This window comes from Diadema setosum, chromosome 21, assembly GCF_964275005.1.
Source record: "Diadema setosum chromosome 21, eeDiaSeto1, whole genome shotgun sequence".
Lineage (NCBI taxonomy): Eukaryota > Metazoa > Echinodermata > Echinoidea > Diadematoida > Diadematidae > Diadema > Diadema setosum.
The window spans coordinates 11,853,207-11,874,555 of NC_092705.1; the positions used below are offsets into that span (position 1 = coordinate 11,853,207).

Here is a 21,349-nt window from a genome sequence, read left to right on the forward strand (position 1 = left end):
GTATGTTCACTGTGTTTTTCCGGTGGTTTAGACTAAAGGTAGGTCTAATCAAGACGAATTGAATGTCTATCACCAGGGGCGGATCAAGGAATCTCAGCGAGCCCAAGCTTCTGTGCCTCTAGTGCCCTGGTTATGACCCATCATTTTCTAATTTTCCTTCCCCCTTTCTTGTCCATTTCGGACTTATTACCTTTGTCACTACCTTCCTCACTAATCTTTCTATCTACATTATCTTTTCTTCCCTTACAAGAGAGCTACCTTATTCTTAATGTGCGTCATTGTGTGTGTTTACTGTCTGTTTTTTTTTTTCTATCTCTCAGGCAAATTGTCTTTTGTTTTTGCAATTTGATTTTTCGCTTTTTTAATGAGGGGATTGCATACTACAAGCTCTGCTTTTTAGCGGTCCCCTCCATTTCCGGCAAATTTCTTTATGACTTTACCATAATGATTAACATTTATTCTTATCTCTGTTAATAATTTACAGCTGTGTGTCTTTACTATATTATGTTGTTATGTTCATCACATTGTTGTACCGATTTTGTGACGTTATCTTTATATACGAACATTTCATTGTATTCCTGGGGGCGCTTACGAAATTAAGGGGGGCATAAGCACCCACCTCATTTTTCTTTTTATTCATTTTATTATAACAAAAAAAAAAATAAGGGGGGGTTGGACGTGCCCTGTGCGCGCCAATCTGGATCCGCCACTGATCACGCGATGCTTCTTTACCTGTTTTTCTGACATCACTTTTGCCTGTCGTTTGACGTATAGAAATGATGAAAGCTACATAAACAAAATATAATTACATAATTCGGGATTAAAGTGTGTGTTATAATCTTATATCTTAATAGACAACATGGCGTTAAAGAGCAGATGTGTCATATCAATCATCCACCTTAAACTTTAATGTTAATTCTTCATGTCGTAGACTTCTATAAAACTGTTCCTGAGACATCGCCATCGTCCTTCGGAGCTTCAAATCATGAAAGAGATGATGAATTCGATGCTCAACAACACGCCGGAGCCACCGGAAGAAGTTCCTGGGTCAAACATCAGGTCTCGTCTGACGTCATTCGGAGGCGTGAAAGTCAGAGTGTATGAGCCGAAGAATAGGGACCCGGAAGCAACTCTGCCAGCTTTGGTTTATCTCCATGGGGGCGGCCTCGTGACAGGACACTTAGGTCAGTGTAGGTACGAGACCGTACAGTCCTTAATCAATAAACTCTCTACCAATGATAATGATTATGTTACATTAATTGTTACGTTCTGTGTTTGCGGGAAAAAATAGAAAGATACCCATTTCATAGCCAGCAGCAATTGTTAACTCACATGGTCATCATCTGCAGCATTTTCTTGAAATTCCTATTTATGTATTTTTTTTTCCGTTCACTCTACAGATATGTACCATGGAGACCTGCGCATGCTCAGTGAACGTCTGGGAGTAGCCGCAGTGGCGGTGTCGTGAGTTTCTTACGAGTTTCTAATTTTGCCAAGTGTTCCCATTCATCAATGGCTTGTAATACATATTTCATGCATAAAATAGTGTGTTTGGGTTTCACAATGACACAAAGACAGTCACACACGCACACATATGCATACATAATGTACTCATAGGTATCATATAAGACACGTAAGTGAATATATGCACTGTAACATGAAGCTTTTCAGAGCTTTGATTCGTTTCCTGTATTATGGTTTGAACACTGTACACAATATATGGGGTAGAAAAAACAAACAGACCTGTACTCTGCGTTGAATGGACAGACACAATTTTATTGTTCTATCTCATGCCCCCTCTGTGACCACTGATGTTTGATTGTGAAAGAATAACTCGTTGCCGATATTGCAACTTTCGAAGAGCAACCCGGTTAGACGAAACTTGTTACGCACATGTCCTATGCCAAGTCCTGAGGAGTCCCTTGAGCGCCTGGTAGTCCGTTGAGGGCCATTTGATCGCGCTGGGATCGCTTCGCTCGCCCGTCATAGCCATTATAACAGTGAGAGGGCCTTGACACAAGGATAGGATCTAGTAAGCTAGAAAGCACAATGAGAAAGGCACTTCTATCTGTACAATGTGAATGTAAAGCTCAGCAATTTCCAGAAGGTATCTGAAGTCATTATCACATAGGCCCTATATACTTCTGTCCTCACAATCCTATCCATGCTTAACAATACACAAAATTACATATAATGTCACATGTAGCTTTTTTGTATCAGAAAGTGCGTTCCATTTATTTTGTTCTAATCAATCGTCTTTCTGATCCCCACTGCAGATATCGGCTAGCACCAGAGCACCCGTACCCAGCAGCCTTTGGCGACGCGTTCGCAGCGACTAGATGGTTGCTAGCACACCCTAAAGAGATTGGAATCGATCCACAAAGAGTAGTGGTGTCGGGAGACAGTGCTGGTGGACTTCTCACGGCGGCAGTCTCTGGAGCAATTGCAGACGACCCGTCTGTTCCAGACATCAAGCTCCAGGTCCTGTTCTATCCATGGCTGCAGAGCCTGGACCTGAACACGCCATCGTACCAGAAAATGAGGTCCGAGAGCTATGGAAGGATTTTCCGTTTGGTAGAGTTGATGCCAATTTTCATCAGCGCTGCTGTGCTTGGTAGTGCAAATCAGTCTGTCGTACAGCAGATCTCAAGCAACAACCACACGTCTGCAGACGTCAAGCGCTCAGCACCTTATCGAGACTACATCAGCCATTCCCTTATCCCAAAAGACATGATGCCGGAGAGCTACAAGCCTCCCGAATCCGACGACTATGGTAACGAGGAACTTTGGAATAGTATGAAGACCGCGCTGACGTCTTGGAAACTTGTGCCCCTCATGCGCGATGACTTGTCCAAATTGCCCAGGGCTTTTGTCGCAACATGTGGCTATGACGTATTACGAGATGATGGGATAATGTATGTAAAAAGACTAGACAAAGCTGGGGTTCCCGTAGAGTGGGTAAATTATGAGACTGCTTTTCACGGTATTCCACGGTTTGGACCACTCTCGTTCGAAATAGGGCGAAAGATGTACGATGATTCCATTGCATTTATCGAGAAATATCTGTGAGGAATAGCCACGTGCGTTGACCAATGCTCTGTGACCCAAATGGTAGAGTATAAACTGCATAATGATGAATGTTCGGGATTCGTTGTAGTTAACATAACATTTGCAACTGGAAATTCTTGTGATACATGTAATTCTTAATATGTGTTCCTAATTGAGCAAGACACTTCGACTCAGTCTGGAAACAAAATGTGCTCTTTTTTTTTTATTTTGCGTTTACCAGTTTAATGCATGTATCAATAGATGTAAATCTCTATGATGAGTTTATGCTCTTACATCGTGCATTAATTAGGTAAGCAAATATCAAGTGTAACTTGTGACACTAACTAACTTACATCACGTCAATTCTGACTTTTTGCAACGTAATTATTTGCTATCGATTTTTAAAAATGCTGTAATCGCGCGTTATTAATTTTACAATCAGACTTGATCGTGCATCAGAGTTTCCTGCAGAGTTTGTATTTGTTCAGATTGATGCAACACACGCATCTATTTTAATGGATGTATTTGGCCATGAAGAAGACAAAGACGCTGTATACATGTTTCGGAGGGTGGAAGGGGAACTACATAGTAATGTATACTTCTTTTATGGGCTTAAGAAAAGTATAGTAATACATACGAAGCGTCTTGATGCAGACAGCAGCTCAAGAGAAATGTGAGGAGAAAATGGACCAATTTCAACAATCAAGGGGTGTTACACTCTTAAAACATCCGGGTCAGAACTGACCCGGAAAGGGTCCGTTGGGGTCACACCCCGTTCCGGGCAGAAATGACAAGGAATGGGGTCAGATATGACCCCATTCAGAGTCATGAATTTGGTCAGGGTGACCCCATTCTGGGTCTTCATGACCAAATTCCAAATCAGTTCTGACCCGGATTTTTTTAGAGTGTTGTGTATAGATGAGGTGTAAGTGCTGAAGGTTCAAAGTTATATAATATTGAATTATTATACTCCAGCTGATTTGGAAAGTAATTACTTTTTTTCAGTGAATATTACGGTAAGATTAATAAACTTGAATTATTATATCGAAGATATCATTTATATTCAGTATTATATGAGAGTCAGTTTTTAGTAAAGCCTAATGAGGGGCTGGATATTTCGGCAGTCATTGTGAGCAGGTTGGTAACATCTCTGTTTGTTAACGTGGCATGACCTTGACATGCACCTTATTGTGAGAAAAGGTAGGCCTATGACATAGGACAATGTCAGCCACATATCACGTCTTTGGTAGGATTACATTTCTATATCCCTTTCTGTGCCAGGACCTTTGACCAATGTGTACAACGCCATGGGGTTCTCTGTGTCAATCATCGAGCAAAGCACATAAAGGATTAAAAAGAAGAACCACTTATGAAATCTTCAAAGGTTGACCTTCGTGTAGAGATCTCCCAAAGTATATTCTTGTATGTATGTAATTGATTTTAGTTCAAAAAAAAATATTATGCTGGAGTTGATTGCCGTATATTTGAGCATTTATCATTATGCTATTCGACATTCTACACAATAAACACTAATGATGTGGTCGTGTCTATTCTGACTGCAAATATTCATTTGCTATCGAATCACTAACTTCATATGTCTGATCTTATATTAAGTTGTATGTTTTGGTATACGGGAATTGGTGAAGAGGTAATACATGTGATAGACCAATATCACTCATGAATGATAAGTCATACGTTCATTTGAGTTTCGCACTGACTGTGGATGTAACAGAATTAAATCCTATAAACCCTATATTTGATTCTTCTTGCGTGTATTAATATCATCTCTCTTCTACTAGGGAATATGAGAATCTTGACAACGTATAAAGGATTTTTAAGAGACAAACTCAGCACGTTATATCAGAATGAATGAAACATAGGCAGACCATAATATCTTAGTCTATACATATGCAATGCAAAGTATAAAAAAAGTTAGATATTGTGGGACGCCTTAGAATAATAAAACCGAGCAGATGATGTAACATGTTATCCTTATAAATATCACAAGCACGGAAACACGCATTTAAATGTTAAATCTTAAAACACAAGAAATTACTGAATTTTCTTTTTTTATGTACACGATCAATGGATAGTTGTGAGGGTATATGACATGAGTAGCTGACTCATTTACATATTCATATTCACTGTACAAGAACTGTTTTGCAGGAATTTGCAAAACTTCAAAATGTTCAAGTAACTTCCTTATTTTTCATCCCATTTCAGTCAATGTTTTTAAGATTTTACTTTCTTATCAGAATAACTCATGTTCGGACTAGATTTCCCCTTTAGTGTTCGCAGGAATTCTACTTGGATGACTTGCAAAATATGTGAGTACTAGTCTGTCGCATGGATTACATGCTCTTTCATTGGTTGTCTGAAGTTCAAGATGTATTGACAAATCGGTGTTAGTGTATCTTTGAAGATTGTGGAATAGCGTACAGCCTACATTTCGACGCTCACGGAATGACACAGCACCTGCATTTGTTTACTTTAGTAAGGGATATTTTGGAATCTCTCCGATTAGGTGCACAACATCAGATGCATGGGAATACAGCGAGAGTCTCTTTCCCCATCCCATCCCTGTATAAATACATTGCTTCTTGCACCTTTGGACCATGAGGCTAACACGAGAGCTAGCTGCATGGAAAGATCGAGGTGTCACGTGACTCTTCCTTAATTACAGCAACCTTCTGATCACTTCATGCCATAGTGTGACATGCAACGATAGCTATAGTTTTGACGTCTATTGTATAAATAGCATGCACTTTGGATGGCGTCACTCAACTTTTTTTTTTTTTTGGGGGGGGGGGGGCATATGATAGATCTACGGCACTAACTGCGCGTTTGAGGTGTATAGTCCGATGAAAAAGCCCGATGCAATGATCGAATTAGAAAGGTAGGCCTACGCCTTCATCGAGTTCATGATAGCATTCACAGTGTACTGGCATCGCCCTGATAGTAACTGTGTGTTCTTCTCATGGCTTCTACAGTTCAAAGTAAATAACAGAAGGTCGTGGAGTACACCTGTTAACAATATACAGGACGCATGACTATATTAATTCAATAGTAATTTACACTGTATATTGCGCGACTCTGTGAACGTGACAAAACTTCGGGCGAGTCAACATATAACATGGCGGTCTTCATGTTTATAGTGGTAGGACTCGTACTGCTCTGCTGCTACTTCCTCTACAAGCCAGTCCCATCTGGCTTTCCAGACCCATGGAAGTATCGGCTGACTGTAACAGCGGCTGAAGTCTTCATGAGTCTAGTAAGTATACTATACCTACCATGACCTATCCGCGAAGACTCGCTCACACTGCGCATTGGGATTCACTATCCTTTGAGCACTGTACACCGATACCCGTATACGTGTATTATCACTCATTCACGTGGCTTGTGTAAAAGAGCATAGAGCACAACACAGGGTCTGAGCTTCTTCATCCGGGTGCTTCATACATGGGTAATATCTAACGCACGTGCGTAAAATGGTTGGAGAAATAAGGCGCACAAAGCCACTGTTAATAAATTCTGCATATCGACAGCTTGTGCAGTCATGAATGAGTCTTGCCTTTTTGCCCTACGTGACATACTGTGTACATCGGTATAGAATTCAACTGATTGTTAGATTCTCGTATACACAGTGACGTAGAAGACAATGATACCAAAATCATTAAATTTGGTGCAGAGCTTTTTATTCTACACTCAATTGTGTAAATGCAGTCATTTTCAAATTTCGAATGCAAATGAGCGAAATATTTGGATGCGACATGCGTTCCATACGGTGTATTGTGTAAGCCCGTTGATCCATGTCAACAAAAGTTACGGCTTTTACATTTGGCGCGCACGCATACACACACACACACACACACACACACACACACACGCACGCACTGTTTTTTTTTTTTCCTGGCCCGCGCCCAATGTGAAAGCTGTATCTTTTGTTGACATGGATCAACGGGCTTACACAATACACCGTAGGCCTATATGGAACGCGTGTCGCACCCACATCGCAAATTCTTCGCTCATACGTCGCAAAAATCCAGCGAAATTTGAAAATGACTGCATTTACAGAATATGGCGAAGAATAAACAGTTCTGAACCAAATATAATGATTATAGTGTAATTGTCTTCTGCGGAAGATGCTCTGTCTAATGATGTCATAAAATATATCGCTTTTAGAACGCAAGGTACTGAAAATCCACCGTTCCGCTTTTTTGGGGACACCCGATATATATATATATATATATATATATATATATATATATATATATATATATAATTATATATATATATATATATATATTATATATATCATATATATTATATATTATATATTATATATATATTATATATGTATATATATATATATATTATATATATATATATATATATAAACTATATGTACATAAAAAAATCTTATATTTACATGTATATACAGCTATAATGTGTATATGCATAGATATATGCATAATGACATTCCATATGTATATACGGTATGAACTTACATGTACCTGCTTTATAATCCATTCCTAAAATCCAGAGGCAGCAATCTTTTCGTGTTTTGTTTTGTTTGTTTTTTGTTTTGCTTAGTTTGTGTATCACAGTGCGTTCCCAAACGTTTCTTCTTCTTTTTTTTTTCTTGCGACTCATAGTTATCAGCTTTATTTGAATAGTAGGCAACATCCCACAATCATTGTCGTTTCCTTTCATCTTCGTGTTCGCGATGTATAGTATGGTCTCAAGATGCTCATACGTGACTTCCGACGCCCTTCCTCTTCATACGACGTGATGATGGAGGTGTGGAGCAAGAACATGACGTCGACCCCGCTTCCGCCGGCAGAAGTTCCCGGGTCGAACATCAAGTCCCGCCTGGCTTCTTTCGGTGGAATAAAGGTCAGAGTGTACGAACCAAAAGACAGGGTCCCTGGCGTACCCCTTCCTGCTTTCCTGTACCTGCATGGAGGAGGGTTAGTCATCGGAACCATAGGTATATTGTAGGCCTAACTCTACTAGTAACTGTTTTTAGAGATTAACACAACACTGTAGACTTATGCTCCGGTTTATGTTTTGCAGAGGCTATCAGCTAGAACCAGATTAAACAAAATTGGTGTGGAATCCGCCTTGCAAAGGAAAACGAAATGCATGCACCATGGCCCTACATGACTTGTGTGTTAAGCTTCCTTTCAAGTGAAAGTAAGAGTATAGTATCACGTTTGCAGTCACTCGGAAAAAAAAAATATAGGGCTTTCAATAGTGTGACACGCTCCGCTGAATCTTTACAGATATCCGTCTTAGTCTTATTTCAGCCTGAATCTAAAGCAGTCTCGTAGCCTCCTTTTTTTTGACTAAAATTCGCTTCTCAATGAACCCGTTGAAGACGAGCCCCGAGTATACTCATGCAAAAAATGAGAAATGCTTGTTGTAGCAAAATCAGCCCTTCCTCAACAGTTAAGCTAAAGAAAGAGAACGTACGTAACCACTACATTCCGATTTAATTTGTGAGCATTTTAACTTTTCGAACTCCGTCCCGAGGGTGTATACAGTTCTGGTCGAGGTGAGGATTTAGCATTTAACGTTTTGCGAGATAACCACTCTATGAGATGTCAAAGAGCATGTAATTCTAAGGGGTATCAAAAGTATATTTGATGAAAATCGGTTTTAAAATGGCTGAGATATCCAAAAACAAGGTAAAACAAAGAGATCCTAATAAAAGGCGTGGCCGGGTCTAGGGCAATTACCCCCTGGGCAATTACCCCGCACCCTTCCCCTGGCCCTAATCCTAATCCTAATCCTGAACCTAACCCTAACCCTAACCCAAACTCCTAACCCTAAACCTAACCCTAACCCTAATCTTTACTCTTACCATACCACTAACCAGTATTTGGCCGGGGGGGTAATTGCCCTCCGGGGGTAATTGCCCGGATACGGGCGTGGCCTTTCGTCTTTTATCATTATCACTTTTTTGGATATCTCAGCCATTTGAAAACCAATTTTTATCAAATAAACGTTGAATCCTTCTTGAAATTACATGTTCTTTCATATTTCACAAGAGGTTTCTCATTATCTCACTTAGGAATGTTCAAAACAAGAATCCCCACCTCAACCAGTACTGTACAGTCCCTTTATTAGGCCTAAAGCACATTCGAGCACTGAGTGAACTGTATAGGGTATAAATACGTATATAATGCATATGTGACTGAATTCAAGACTAAGCACAATAAATTCGTCATACCATTCAATGCATAAATTCTTTGGAAGTGCGTAGAATGCGATTCTGTCTCACTACCATGACTACGATATTCTTGTGCTCCTTAGAGAGAGTTCACTTAGGCCCCAAATAATCAAACTTTTAGCGTTTTTATAGCACTCCTCTTCCTTCCTGTGCAATGTAAGCTTACTCTCTGAAACAAACGTTATTCATTATATAACGCCTAAAGAGATCCTTGTCATTTGATTGGTTGCTTGACATTGATCATTCGGCCCATTTCACCATGACGTCATCATCCGTGCAATTGTGGCCCTATTTACCTTGCAATTTTGGATCCATACGATTTGCTCCATTGCACTCTCGCTGAGAGCCCGGCACAATATACGCGTGTTAAACGCTTGCGTTTGCAGTGCACTTTGTGTATGCGACAGCGCGCTAGCGTAAAGCGTTCAGTTAGCACCCTCTCCATCTCAGATTCTCTCTTGTTTCTAAAATAGTTTATGAAACATCAGATGACAAGGATTTTGTTTTTAGGCGTTATATAAAACAAATAATAAATGTTTTTCATTCGTACAATGGACAGACTATTTCATTCGGTGAAAGATGAAATGTTTGATCCATTCAACTCGGCTTCGCCTCATCTTTCACCTCATGAAATGAAGAGTTTGCTTGCAAAAACCGATAAGTCCATATTTGCCAAATGGAGATATTTGCGATTAAAGGTCGAGAAAAATAAAGACAATAATAAGAAAATTTTTGCTTCTTTTGACCATAACTTCAAAAATGTACCTTTATTTAATTATGTAGTGACTAATATATCATTTAAAAGGTATTATTTTGTACTTTAAGACAGAAACTGTACTTCAAAATCTTCAAAAATGGACTTATCGGTTTTTGCAAACAAACTCTTCAAATATTCTGTCCATTGCACTCATAAACATTCATTATTTGTATACTATGTAATATGAGAGGGTTAATAGAGTTGTTATATCGGAACCTTTCACATAGCTAAAGTAATCCACCGTAATCAATCGTGACTACTTCTTATCTCTTCTTCTTTCCCTCCAAATATATAGACTTCTTTGACAGAGGTGTGCGTATGATCAGCGAACGTCTCAACATCACTGGAATTGCTGTGTCGTAAGTGATCTCATTAGGAATATGAAATTATCAAAATGCTCTCTCCACAATAAGTGAAAAAAAGACTTCCTTTTCGGCCTCAGGTTCAAGAGATGCTAACTTACCCCAAGTGCAAGAGCTGCTGCTCTACCGTACAAATTCCCTCACGTGATATGACTTCCCGTCTTGTAGAAGAAATATTACGGCAGAGAGAGTTTGAAGGCTGATGTGTAATTTGAATGTTAACTACACTGGAAAATATTACTGTCTTACCGAAGCAGCTGGCATGTGCGATGCCATAATCACACAACCCTCACAATGGATTCCTAAAAGATCCAATTAATGTTCACATAGTGCTTCGAGGAAAAATCTCCAAACTGTGTTCGAGATTTTGTATCGTTGTGTTTTTCTCAACCAGAGTCAGGGGAATTCAGAGGCAATTGCCAGTATGCATTATTCCACTCATGCAAGAATTCAGCAATATGTGTAAAGCTTTTTCAGTCGTTTTGGAGAAGTTTCACGCTTTATCATCAAGTGAATAATGGAAACAGATCTAATGGCATACGTAATTGAATCTAAGTTGTGTCACATATAGGGGGCGGTGCATAAAAGACTCCCGACTCCCAATTGGAGGACAGAGGACAGGAGTTCTATTACGTCCTTGGACAAGATGTTTTTACCCATGAACACAGTTTTATAAATGGGTACCTGGCAAAGCGAGGTTGATAATAATGTTAGGGTCCCCTGGGAGAGCAGCGGCAAAAATTATTGTTATCATTATTATTATCATTATTATCATCATTATTATCATTATCTTTGCAGATTCATGGTTTAATTGCCTTATGACAGGGTGACAGTTTACTGCCGGAAGCGTCAAACACAGCGGTAGACCGTTCATTACTATATGATCATGATGATCTCGGTATACTTTCTTCTTCTGTATCCTGTCTTTCTTTCCTGTCTTTTTTTTTTCTGAAACCAGATATCGGTTGGCTCCACAACACACTTTTCCTGCTGCCTTCGACGACACCTTTGCAGCAACGAAGTGGCTGCTTTCGCACGCAGAAGAAGTCGGCGTTGATCCCGGCAGGGTAGCGCTCATGGGAGATAGCGCTGGAAGTCTCCTCACAGCGGCTGTGTCGGCAGCGATTTCAGACGATCCTTCGGTGCCCGACATCAAGCTGCAGGTCATGATCTACCCGTGGTTGCAGAGTCTGGACCTGAACACACCGTCGTACCAGAAGATGAGGCAAGCCAAGTTTGGCACGTTGATGGATGTCGTCAACCTCATGCCGAACTTCATGAGCGCGGCAGTGCTGGGCAGCACGGACAAGTCCATTGTGGGGCAGATATCCACCAATCAGCACACGTCAAGAGATTTCAAACGTTCGTTGCCGTATCGAACATTTCTTGACCACTCCATCATACCATCGCACATGAAGCCAGCCTGTTATCGACCACCGTCGCCGGACGACGACGATGAGGGAAACGAGAAGACCTGGGAGAGCATGAAAGACGTGCTGACATCGTTAGAGTTTTCGCCGCTCCTACGTGAGGACATGACAAAGCTGCCGCGCACCTTCATAGCCACATGTGGCTACGATGTTCTTCGGGATGATGGTATTTTCTACGCAGACAGACTGAAGAAGGCGGGGGTGCCTGTCGAGTGGGTGAACTATGAAAATGGATTTCACGGCATACAGTGGGTCGGCGACAGGGCTTTCGTGATTGGACGACAGATGGCAAACGACTTCATAAACTACACTAAAGAACATCTCTGACTCAAAAATGAAAAGAAAATGTCTGTGTTTACCGAAAAAAATGTTGTAAGGTTTTTCACATTCTTTTGAGTGATCTTATAATATGTCTCCCCATATAGCCTTACCAGAGGAATGATAAAAACGACGCGTAATTTTTATCTTTTGAACGAGGCAAATGTAGAAATAATGATCTAACGACACTTAAATAATGTTTAAACGGCTCTGCACGAGACTGTCGAAGCCATCGAACATGAAGACGACTTCGTAGAAATTGGAGATCGATGAAGTTAAATGCCGTAGCTATGGGATAACATTGTTAAGATTTAGTGTCCCCAACGGTAACGGAAATCCCACAGTGCATCTGTGACAGGGCTCTGCAGCATGCGCAGAAATTTTCTGCGCATTGGCGATACTGGGCATTTCGACAGACTGAAAAAGAACTCATAAAATGGCAGAGTGGAACAATCACGTATTGATGTGGCATAGCACTACATTTTAGCATTAGTGAATAGTGGAAAATGGAAGAAAGGAGGGAAAGAAAACGAAGAAACAAGAGAAGGAAAGAGGGATGGAGCTAATATTAACACAGATAATGATAAGGTAGTAAATAGCAATAACAACACGGAAGGATAATGTACCGGGGAAATTAACTTTTTAGCTTTATCTATAAACACACACACATAAACAGTTCATATACATGTACGTTACCTTTTAATCAGGCGTAATAGTTGCGTATTTAGCTTCTTGCAGATGAGCACTATAAAAGATGAATGTTGTAGCATGTACCAATGTCCATTCTTCATGTGCATCAGCATGTAAATCTAACAGAATGTCCCATTTCAGCAAATCGTGTATGAATACGAGTTTCGTGGCCGTGTGGGTTGATTCTCATCCCCACACTATCCGCTCTATTCTAAAAATCTGGCGAGGACAAACCATAATAAGCCAGTTCACAGTTCAATTCTGAGCATGTGCAGATAAAGGTCATTGCAGACCTTCTCTTGAAGCGGATTTGCAACTGAGCTCAGCAACATTTAACAAAAGCCATTCATTCAGCAATGATATGTAAATTACCACTTCCTGCATGGCTGTTTTCAACTTCTCTTCTTGAAGGCTATTCCATGGCTTACAAAGTCTGTGGTTGGAGAGGTCATTTGAGACTAGTGCTAACTGTGAACTGGCTTATACCAAGAAGCTGCTCGTAAAAGCTGTAATGTTAAGCCACATGGATTTATCTGCGCTGAACATGCAGGCCACTGCGACATCGTCCCTCTTATTTGGATGCTAGATATGAAATTAAATACATTATACATTTTCATCAAATGATTTGTGTTTTTGGACCACTTATGACCAGTGCTAGACAAGCCCGATTCTTCTGGTATGGGCAAAGTCGTAACATAATGAGCATTACATTGATATTTTCTCATGTGTGAACACAGACAGTCACATTAAGAATGGTGAGATGTATGTGTCGGACTATTGACGTTAATGCTAGCTTCCCACTTTCGTGCGATCCGTTACAAAGGCCACCAATAGCCATTCGTGTACATGTAGTTGATTGTGGAAGTTTGTTTACTTTTTTGTGATAAATGGATCGTCTTTCTGGATGATATTTTTGAGCTTTTTCTCGAGAGGGGTCTATTTCTCACGAGGAACTGGACGATTCTGCCATTTCGCTTTCTAGTAAAGACAATTAGTTCACTTCTTTTGTTCTCTCGGCTTTTTAGCTAAAGTAAGTTCACAGTGAAGATGTGCTCTCTTTATTCGTGGAATGAGGCGCACACATGGTTTGTCCGGTATATTGCGCGCGAGAACTCGAAACAGATCGTAAGACTCCGTGAAAAACAAAACAAAACAAAAGCAAAAGCTAAAGCAAAAATGTTACTACTCCCTATTATATCTACTCGTATCTATTCTTACCAACTCATGTCATCACGTGAGTCATTTCTGTCAGGTTGTGAGCAATGGTATACCCACCAGAGGGTCACTGATCGTGACAGATCGTAGATGATCGCGGCGCATCTCAACAGAGCGATGTCACAACGATTTTGAAGCACGATTTGATGCGATCTGTTGAGATCTAAAGTGATGATCACTTCACGTTTAACATGCTTAATCGTGGTGCTCGTGGAAAATTTCTGAATTGTCCAAAACTATCCTACGATCAACACAATAGACATGAAAGACATCAAGTTCTTACAAGATCTGATAGGATCAACACGATTAATCCAAGATAAAGGCCACGATTTTAGTCATGGCGCGAAACATAATAGCGGGAAAATAGCATAAACATTTACCTTTGACAGAAATCCACCCAATGCTATAGACCGTAAAAGCAGGTAGATATAGAGTTGGAAGAACGCGATTGTAAATGAGAACTAACTAGACTGCTGGAGGAAACAAGGAAGAAGTGAGAGAGAGATAAATTGGGGGCAGTTGAACGTCCACGACAGAATTTAGGAAATAACACATCGGGTACCGGTACCGCTGTACTGATACTCATTGTACGGGTTATATTCCGAAACACTCAAATATCATCATATCACAAATATAATTTTCTACTCATCTAACCTTATTATACCGAGATAAAAAGCTGAGCCCAGCAGCAAAATTCACAGAAAAAAAAAGTACAATCGTCTCCAGACGTTTATATACCATAAACAAGGGACGTAGAGGAATACCATAACCAATGTAACATGCCTTAGAGAACAAAAACAGGAACAACAACAAAAATAAGCAGAGTCAATTCTAAATTCATTTGAAGAGAAAAAGAAATCTTGTGAAAAATACAATATCATCCTGACTTAAATAATGCTGATTAATATTACATAAAATCATTAAGAATATACAGTATGCCTTCCTAAAAGGAGCTATGCTCCTCATCTTAGTCATGTTTAAGGGACAGTAATATTGTCTTACTTTTTTTCCATAAAAATCAGTACCTCGGCACAATCCTCAAACAAAGGCAATGTAATCCCTGATGCCATGTTGTTCCACTTTCATAACAATTTAATCAAGTTCAATCAAGCGAGCATTTAATGATATCACGAAACTGAACTATAACGATCCAAGCTAACTAGTGTGATACAACCTTGGGGATTTGACATTGTGAGTTGTTATCATAAATTTAGGCCTTGTTTACATTTTTTTTTTTTTTTTTGGCATGTGTCAAGTACCGTTTGACATTGTTGCATGACGCCACAGGAACAACGATAGCCAAGAAAAGTTCCTTGACTCGTTGGCTGTTCGTGACCACGTTCAAAGTTCAGTGTACACGAGATACGTTGATTTTAAAAAAAAAAAAATATGCATTCGCGGGAGCAACGTTCGATTCTGGCTTCATGAAAATAGAATCAAAAGTAAACTACAAATACATTAACAAAGTCTAAACTACAAGAAAAACAAGTCTACAATATGTACCTATACCTCATTTGCAATGTCATTCAGGTAGCATTCAGGTAGCATTATTATTATTCAGGTAGCACAAAAATGATACTTGACTTCATAGCATTGTAGCCCTACATATATTTCAAGTAACTTTTTACAGAATCTTAAAGGGGAAATCCAGTCCAAATATAAGTGAGTCTGATAAGACAGAGTAAAATATTACGAGTTCAACGGTATAGATTTGATCGAAATTGAATGTAAAATAAGGAAATTATGACATTTTGAAGTTTCGCTACTTTTGGAGGAAACAGTTCTTGAACAGTCAATATGAATATGCAAATGGCAAAGTGAGCATGTCATTCCCTCACAACTTACCATATAGTTTGTACATACAATTTTAAGATTTCCAGTTTTTCATTCAAACGCAATTACACCCGTGGCTCAACTCTTCCTATATCTAACTGATCACTATTCTGAAGTTATTCAACCAGGAATAACGCCATGTTTCAGACTTCAATGACAAAAACATTTAATTTTCGTCATTTTTTGTACATGATCAATGGAAAATTGTGAGGGTATGACGTGGGTAGCTCACTCATTTGCATATTCATATCCACTGTACAAGGACTGTTTTGCAGAAATTAGCAAAATTTCAAAATGTCATAACTTCCTTATTTTTTCATCCGATTTCAGTCAAATTTTCACCGTTGACCTCGCAAGATTTTACTCTTTTTCATCAGACAAACTTATATTTATATTAACTGCACTGTGCATTATCATACATATACGCATTCATATTACACACAAGCCTTCACACATGATTGTAATTACCGCTGATTACACACATACATATACGCACACACACGCATGCACACACACATACATGAAAGTGTGTGTGTATGTATAAGATTATAATTCATGTGAATAATGAACGTAAGTGTGCGTGTCAAGCAACAGTTTCCCATCTTCCACATACACAGTGAGGTGAAATGTGAATGATAAGACTGGAAGTGAACTTCAGCGTGTCATTATAAAGGTGGCCCTTCTCGTACGGCTGATTTGCACTGTTGTGAGTCCGCTCATTGATTCGAGCACATGTCATGCTGCCATGCGTGACGATTTACGTGGACGAGTCTGGAACATTTCGGATATTCTTCTCGGTATATTACACTCTCAGTAACAACCTTTGAAATGAGAATATCCAAAGCTTTTCGGATTATCGTAATCATCACCCTCCTGGGTTGTCTCTGCCATGTCCGCGTCCCTAACGACCTCGTGGATCCGTGGCATTATCGTGCCTTGATTGTGGGTTTTAGGTTAGCAAAAATAATGGTGAGTATGATTCATAGTGTTTGCCTCCCTCACACTCATTTCCTATTTTCGTCTCCCCCCCCCCTCCCACTTTTTTTATTACATTCTCGACATCTTGTTCTCTTTTGTTACGTCATTTTTCGTCATTGACACATTAACGCTTATGTCATGACTATGGAGCCTACATCGTACAAGCTTTTGCTTTTTAGCATAGGCTCCGCATTACACATTATCCATACATTGTATTCATTTTCTTATAGGGTCTACATTTAACTGCCTTTTGTTAAACCTATTTCTCTAGATCAAATGGAATGTAGAATGTACGAAAATGTGGAATATGGAACAATGAATGGAAATAGAAAATCACCTGTTTCGTCCCGTATAACCACCAAATATTATGCAATGATTTGTTGATGATGGTAACACACTTGCATAATTTACATTCGATTTCAAAGAAAGCATAAATAGCTATAATAATTAATATTCGAAGCACTATAATGACCATTATCCTTGACCACAACCACGACAACATTTGACTATGAGACCATCACGATTGATACACATTCAGATGAGGACTTGCCGCTTATTTTATCCTCTGGATAACCACTACGTCTTCACGGCCCGTTTTTTCACCGAGGTAGCCATACCCGCTGGCGACTCGCAGGTTCGCGGTTCAAACGTCACCGCCCGCTACACCGAGTTTGACGGGGTGAAAGTTCTTCTCTACGAACCACTTAGGCACGGTTCCGAAGCACTGCCTGGGTTCGTCTTCTTTCATGGAGGCGGGTACATTATCGGCAGCGCAAGTGAGTGTTGGGAGTAACTGTTTGTCTATTGTCATTAGACATCCTGAACACAACTTATTTGTCCTAAAGTACGAGAAATTTATGCAATATCATTTCATGCATTTTTGTATAAAGTTCAACTAAGTAAATTTGTACCATCCGCGCGTTAGTAGGACAAATTCAAGGGAAGAAAAGATTGCAAAGACTGAATCGATTGTGCACACCTACTCAGAAAAGAGAAAATTTCCACTGACAGACCATTTGCCTCTTTTGGCAATACATGTATGTGGTTTGGAGTACAATGATACTGCATTGCAACGACTGTGAGTTGAAAGGACCTTCCTATCATCGGGGGCCTGTTTCCTAAAGTTGTTCTTCAAGTTACGCATGACTTTATGCGAACGACTGGAATATACAGTGCCAATATGTGTGCCTATTTTTTCCCTTACATTTTAACAAAGTATATGTACAACTGTATGTCAATATATTTCATCTACATTAGGACAAAAATCATACATTTTCAACTAAATACATGTACGTGTGTTCAAGTGTAAGAATAATCATTATCATCTGCAAAAGTTCAACGGTAGCTATTGAAATTAACAATTATTAGGAAACCCACTTGGCTTGCCATATTTAAGTCGTTCGTAAAGTCGTGCGTATTCTTACGAACAGCTTCATGAAACAGAGCCGAGGACATTAACAAAAGTATATGGCTCGTTTTCCACCCGGAAGAATTCCATGGTCACGTGACTCGGCAGCTAGCGGAAGAGCTAGGAGCTGTGGTTGTTGCGATAGAGTGAGTATCTTATTCATTGCAAAATTTCTAAACTGAATAGACAACCTGAACACTTCTTTCGTACCTCTTGTACCATCTAACCAAGATGATTAAAATTATTCTTACAAGTTTTTGGCCTGTGTACTTCACGACCGTAATTAAAGTTGCCCTTTAAACCCAATGTTTTTAACTGGAAGGAAGGGGAGTATTTTAAGCATGGTTTGAAAATAATATCAGGGGATATGTTGCATGCGTTGGTAAAGTATCTTGACTTAAAAGTGAGAAGGTTATATGTACGACATAAAATTCTAACATGTTTACATTGTAGTTACTGTTTTGTTTTTGTTTGTTTTGTTTTGTTTATTTCCTAATCGTTAAAGGGGATGGCTATACTGATCAGTGGGAATCAGTGGGAATGCTGGGGGATGATTGTTCCAATCCTTGTGGGATTCATTTAGGAGTACATTATGTATCTATTGTCATGATTGTTGTGTGAAAATTATTTGATTCAGAATGGTCTCATATTTAAGGAATGTGCAGTTTAATGTTTCCAGGTTAGCATGCCTGTACAGTGACGGGGCATTAAACTGCACTTTACTTGAATATGAGACAGTTCTGAAGCAAATAATTTTCACACAACAATAGATATATAATGTACTCTTAAATGAACCCCACAAGAATTGGAACAATCATCCCCCAGCATTCCCACTGATTCCCACTGATCAGTTACTAGCCATCCCCTTTAAAGTCCACGTCTATGAAGTGCTTGACAGGGATTGATAAGCCCTACGCCTTACTGCAGTTACTTACTTCCGTTTTCATATTTTCACTGCGCTGAATATCTTTGAACCGTAATTATATTCTGCAGCTATCGCCTAGCTCCCGATCACGTATTCCCGGCTGCGTTCGAGGACTCTCTGACTGCCACAAAATTCTTTTTAAACCATGCCCGTGATTACGGCGTCGATCCAAGCCGAGTAGTCGTCGGTGGTGACAGCGCAGGTGGCCAAATCGCTGCGAGCATTGTGCAAGCCGTCTATGACGACCCAACTTTGCCAAACATCAAGCTGCAGGTCCTCTTCTATCCCTGGCTCCAGTTTATCGACTTCAACACGCCGTCGTACCAGTACCACGATTATACCTTCAGCGACTCGCCACGAAGGTTGATCACACTTTTTGTGTCCGCATATTGCCTGGGAAGAATCGACGAGTCCTTCTTGGACCAGCTCATGGCAAATATGCACACCAGCAGTGAATTTAAACAATCGAAAACATACAAGGAACTTCTCAACCACGACACCATCTTCAAAATGCTCGAAAAGATCCCCAAACATCCTCAATACAACAACGTGCCTATGCAGCCGACATCCGCCTCATTTTCGCTAGCGAAGTATCAGACTTTTTATAAACCCCATAGTCATTTTGACGTCAGCAATGATACGCTGTGGGAAGAGGTCCGTGGGTGTATCCTCGACTCCCGCAACGCGCCTCTTTTAAGAGGCAACTTTCGGGGCCTCCCGAAGGCCTTCGTTGTCACTGGCGACTACGACAGCGTACGGGATGACGGGATCTTCTACGTGCACGCTTTAGAGAAAAGCGGTGTCGAAGTGACCTGGAGAAACTACCTAGGGACGTGGCACGGTTTGATGGTGTTGGGTCCACTGAAAATTTCCCCCACAGGTGTGGAAATGATAAAGGCTGCTGTTCAGTTCATCAAAGACAACATCTGATATACATCATGCGTTTAGTTGGCTGTACTGGGTTACGTATTAAAGCAATCACGATAGATTCTATATCTACTTTCTTAAATGAAGAACTTTTTTTTTAATCAAACGAACTGAATACGGTGAAAGTAGGCTTGACAACGATATTGAATTCAATAAGCACAAAGCTTTGTAGAGATGGGTACTTAGCATTCTTTTAATATACTTTGTATTACATTTGTAGCCGGAAATATCCGCCAGAAGACAATTGGTTGTGTTATCATTTCCAAAAGTCATTATTGCTTTGAAATCTCAATTTCTGACTGTTCTTATCAATACTGCGTAAGACTTCGAGATTCCCACTTTTGGTACGGAATAAAGGTATGCGGAAGTGGATGATAAAATGAATTAAAATGTATTATATGAGAATTTGAATCTCTGAAGTAACAATAAATTCGTGTGTACACAATCATACACACACACAAACAAACAAAAAAATCTACAGTATGTGAAAAGTTGATAACAGGTATAACACGGTAACCATTATTATGATCATCCTGATCTTCTGCAAACTTCAATGACTTACGAATTTCAGTCACCATCAACCCTAATTTATTTACTGATCATTGTGATCAATGTTAATGCCTTGGTTTCGAGAACACGAACAGCAGAAGAGAAAAGCAGGTCCAAAAACAAATCCCCTTCCCCAGCCTATCCCCCTGCCCCCACGCACACACATTTCACTCACTGTGGGTACAGAACGGATTTTTGTTTGTCCTGGTTGACCAAACTAGCCTTAAAACACATTCTAGCCACATATACTTTGTCCAATCGTATTTCTTGCATTCGGCTATCTTGATATATCAGCTCTGCTTAATTTCCACAGTGGCGAGTTATTAATACCGCCAAAACGGTTAGCAGTCCGGATAAAACATCAGCCACAGCGCATAGGGTGAAGGGGAGGTTGTATGAGCCACTGGCGTCGAAAACTGCACCTAGATTGGCGAAGGAGATGGAACAAAGGAAATAAAAGAAATTTAAAACAAAAAAACTAAGTGTAAAGGATAATACATGTCTTCCTGTAATGTAATTACGTCATTCCTCATCTCCTTGTTATCCATGGTTCTCATTATGAAATCACAATGGTGATGTATATCATCATGATTAATTCAGTAGACAGATAGCTGTCATAAATGATGGGGCATTCGCGATAATTCAGTTATGTTAACCCACTATGAAAAGCTTTA

The 21,349-nt window shown here is 39.8% G+C and overlaps 3 protein-coding genes across 3 annotated transcripts; all 3 read left to right on the top strand.

The window, feature by feature from the left end:
* Positions 1-985: 985 nt before the first annotated feature.
* On the top strand, positions 986-3,069 carry LOC140244925 (neutral cholesterol ester hydrolase 1-like). Its single transcript, XM_072324534.1, has 3 exons — positions 986-1,184; positions 1,401-1,464; positions 2,277-3,069. The coding sequence occupies exons 1-3, from the start codon at positions 986-988 to the stop codon at positions 3,067-3,069; spliced, it is 1,056 nt and encodes a 351-aa protein (XP_072180635.1).
* A 3,124-nt stretch (positions 3,070-6,193) lies between these two features.
* Positions 6,194-12,159, top strand: LOC140244684 (arylacetamide deacetylase-like). Its single transcript, XM_072324300.1, has 4 exons — positions 6,194-6,319; positions 7,783-8,038; positions 10,336-10,399; positions 11,361-12,159. Exons 1-4 carry the CDS (start codon positions 6,194-6,196, stop codon positions 12,157-12,159), a joined length of 1,245 nt encoding a protein of 414 aa, XP_072180401.1.
* A 5,245-nt stretch (positions 12,160-17,404) lies between these two features.
* On the top strand, positions 17,405-20,129 carry LOC140244928 (neutral cholesterol ester hydrolase 1-like). The gene is made up of 3 exons (XM_072324536.1): positions 17,405-17,642; positions 18,357-18,420; positions 19,268-20,129. Exons 1-3 carry the CDS (start codon positions 17,405-17,407, stop codon positions 20,127-20,129), a joined length of 1,164 nt encoding a protein of 387 aa, XP_072180637.1.
* The last annotated feature ends 1,220 nt before the right edge of the window (positions 20,130-21,349 follow it).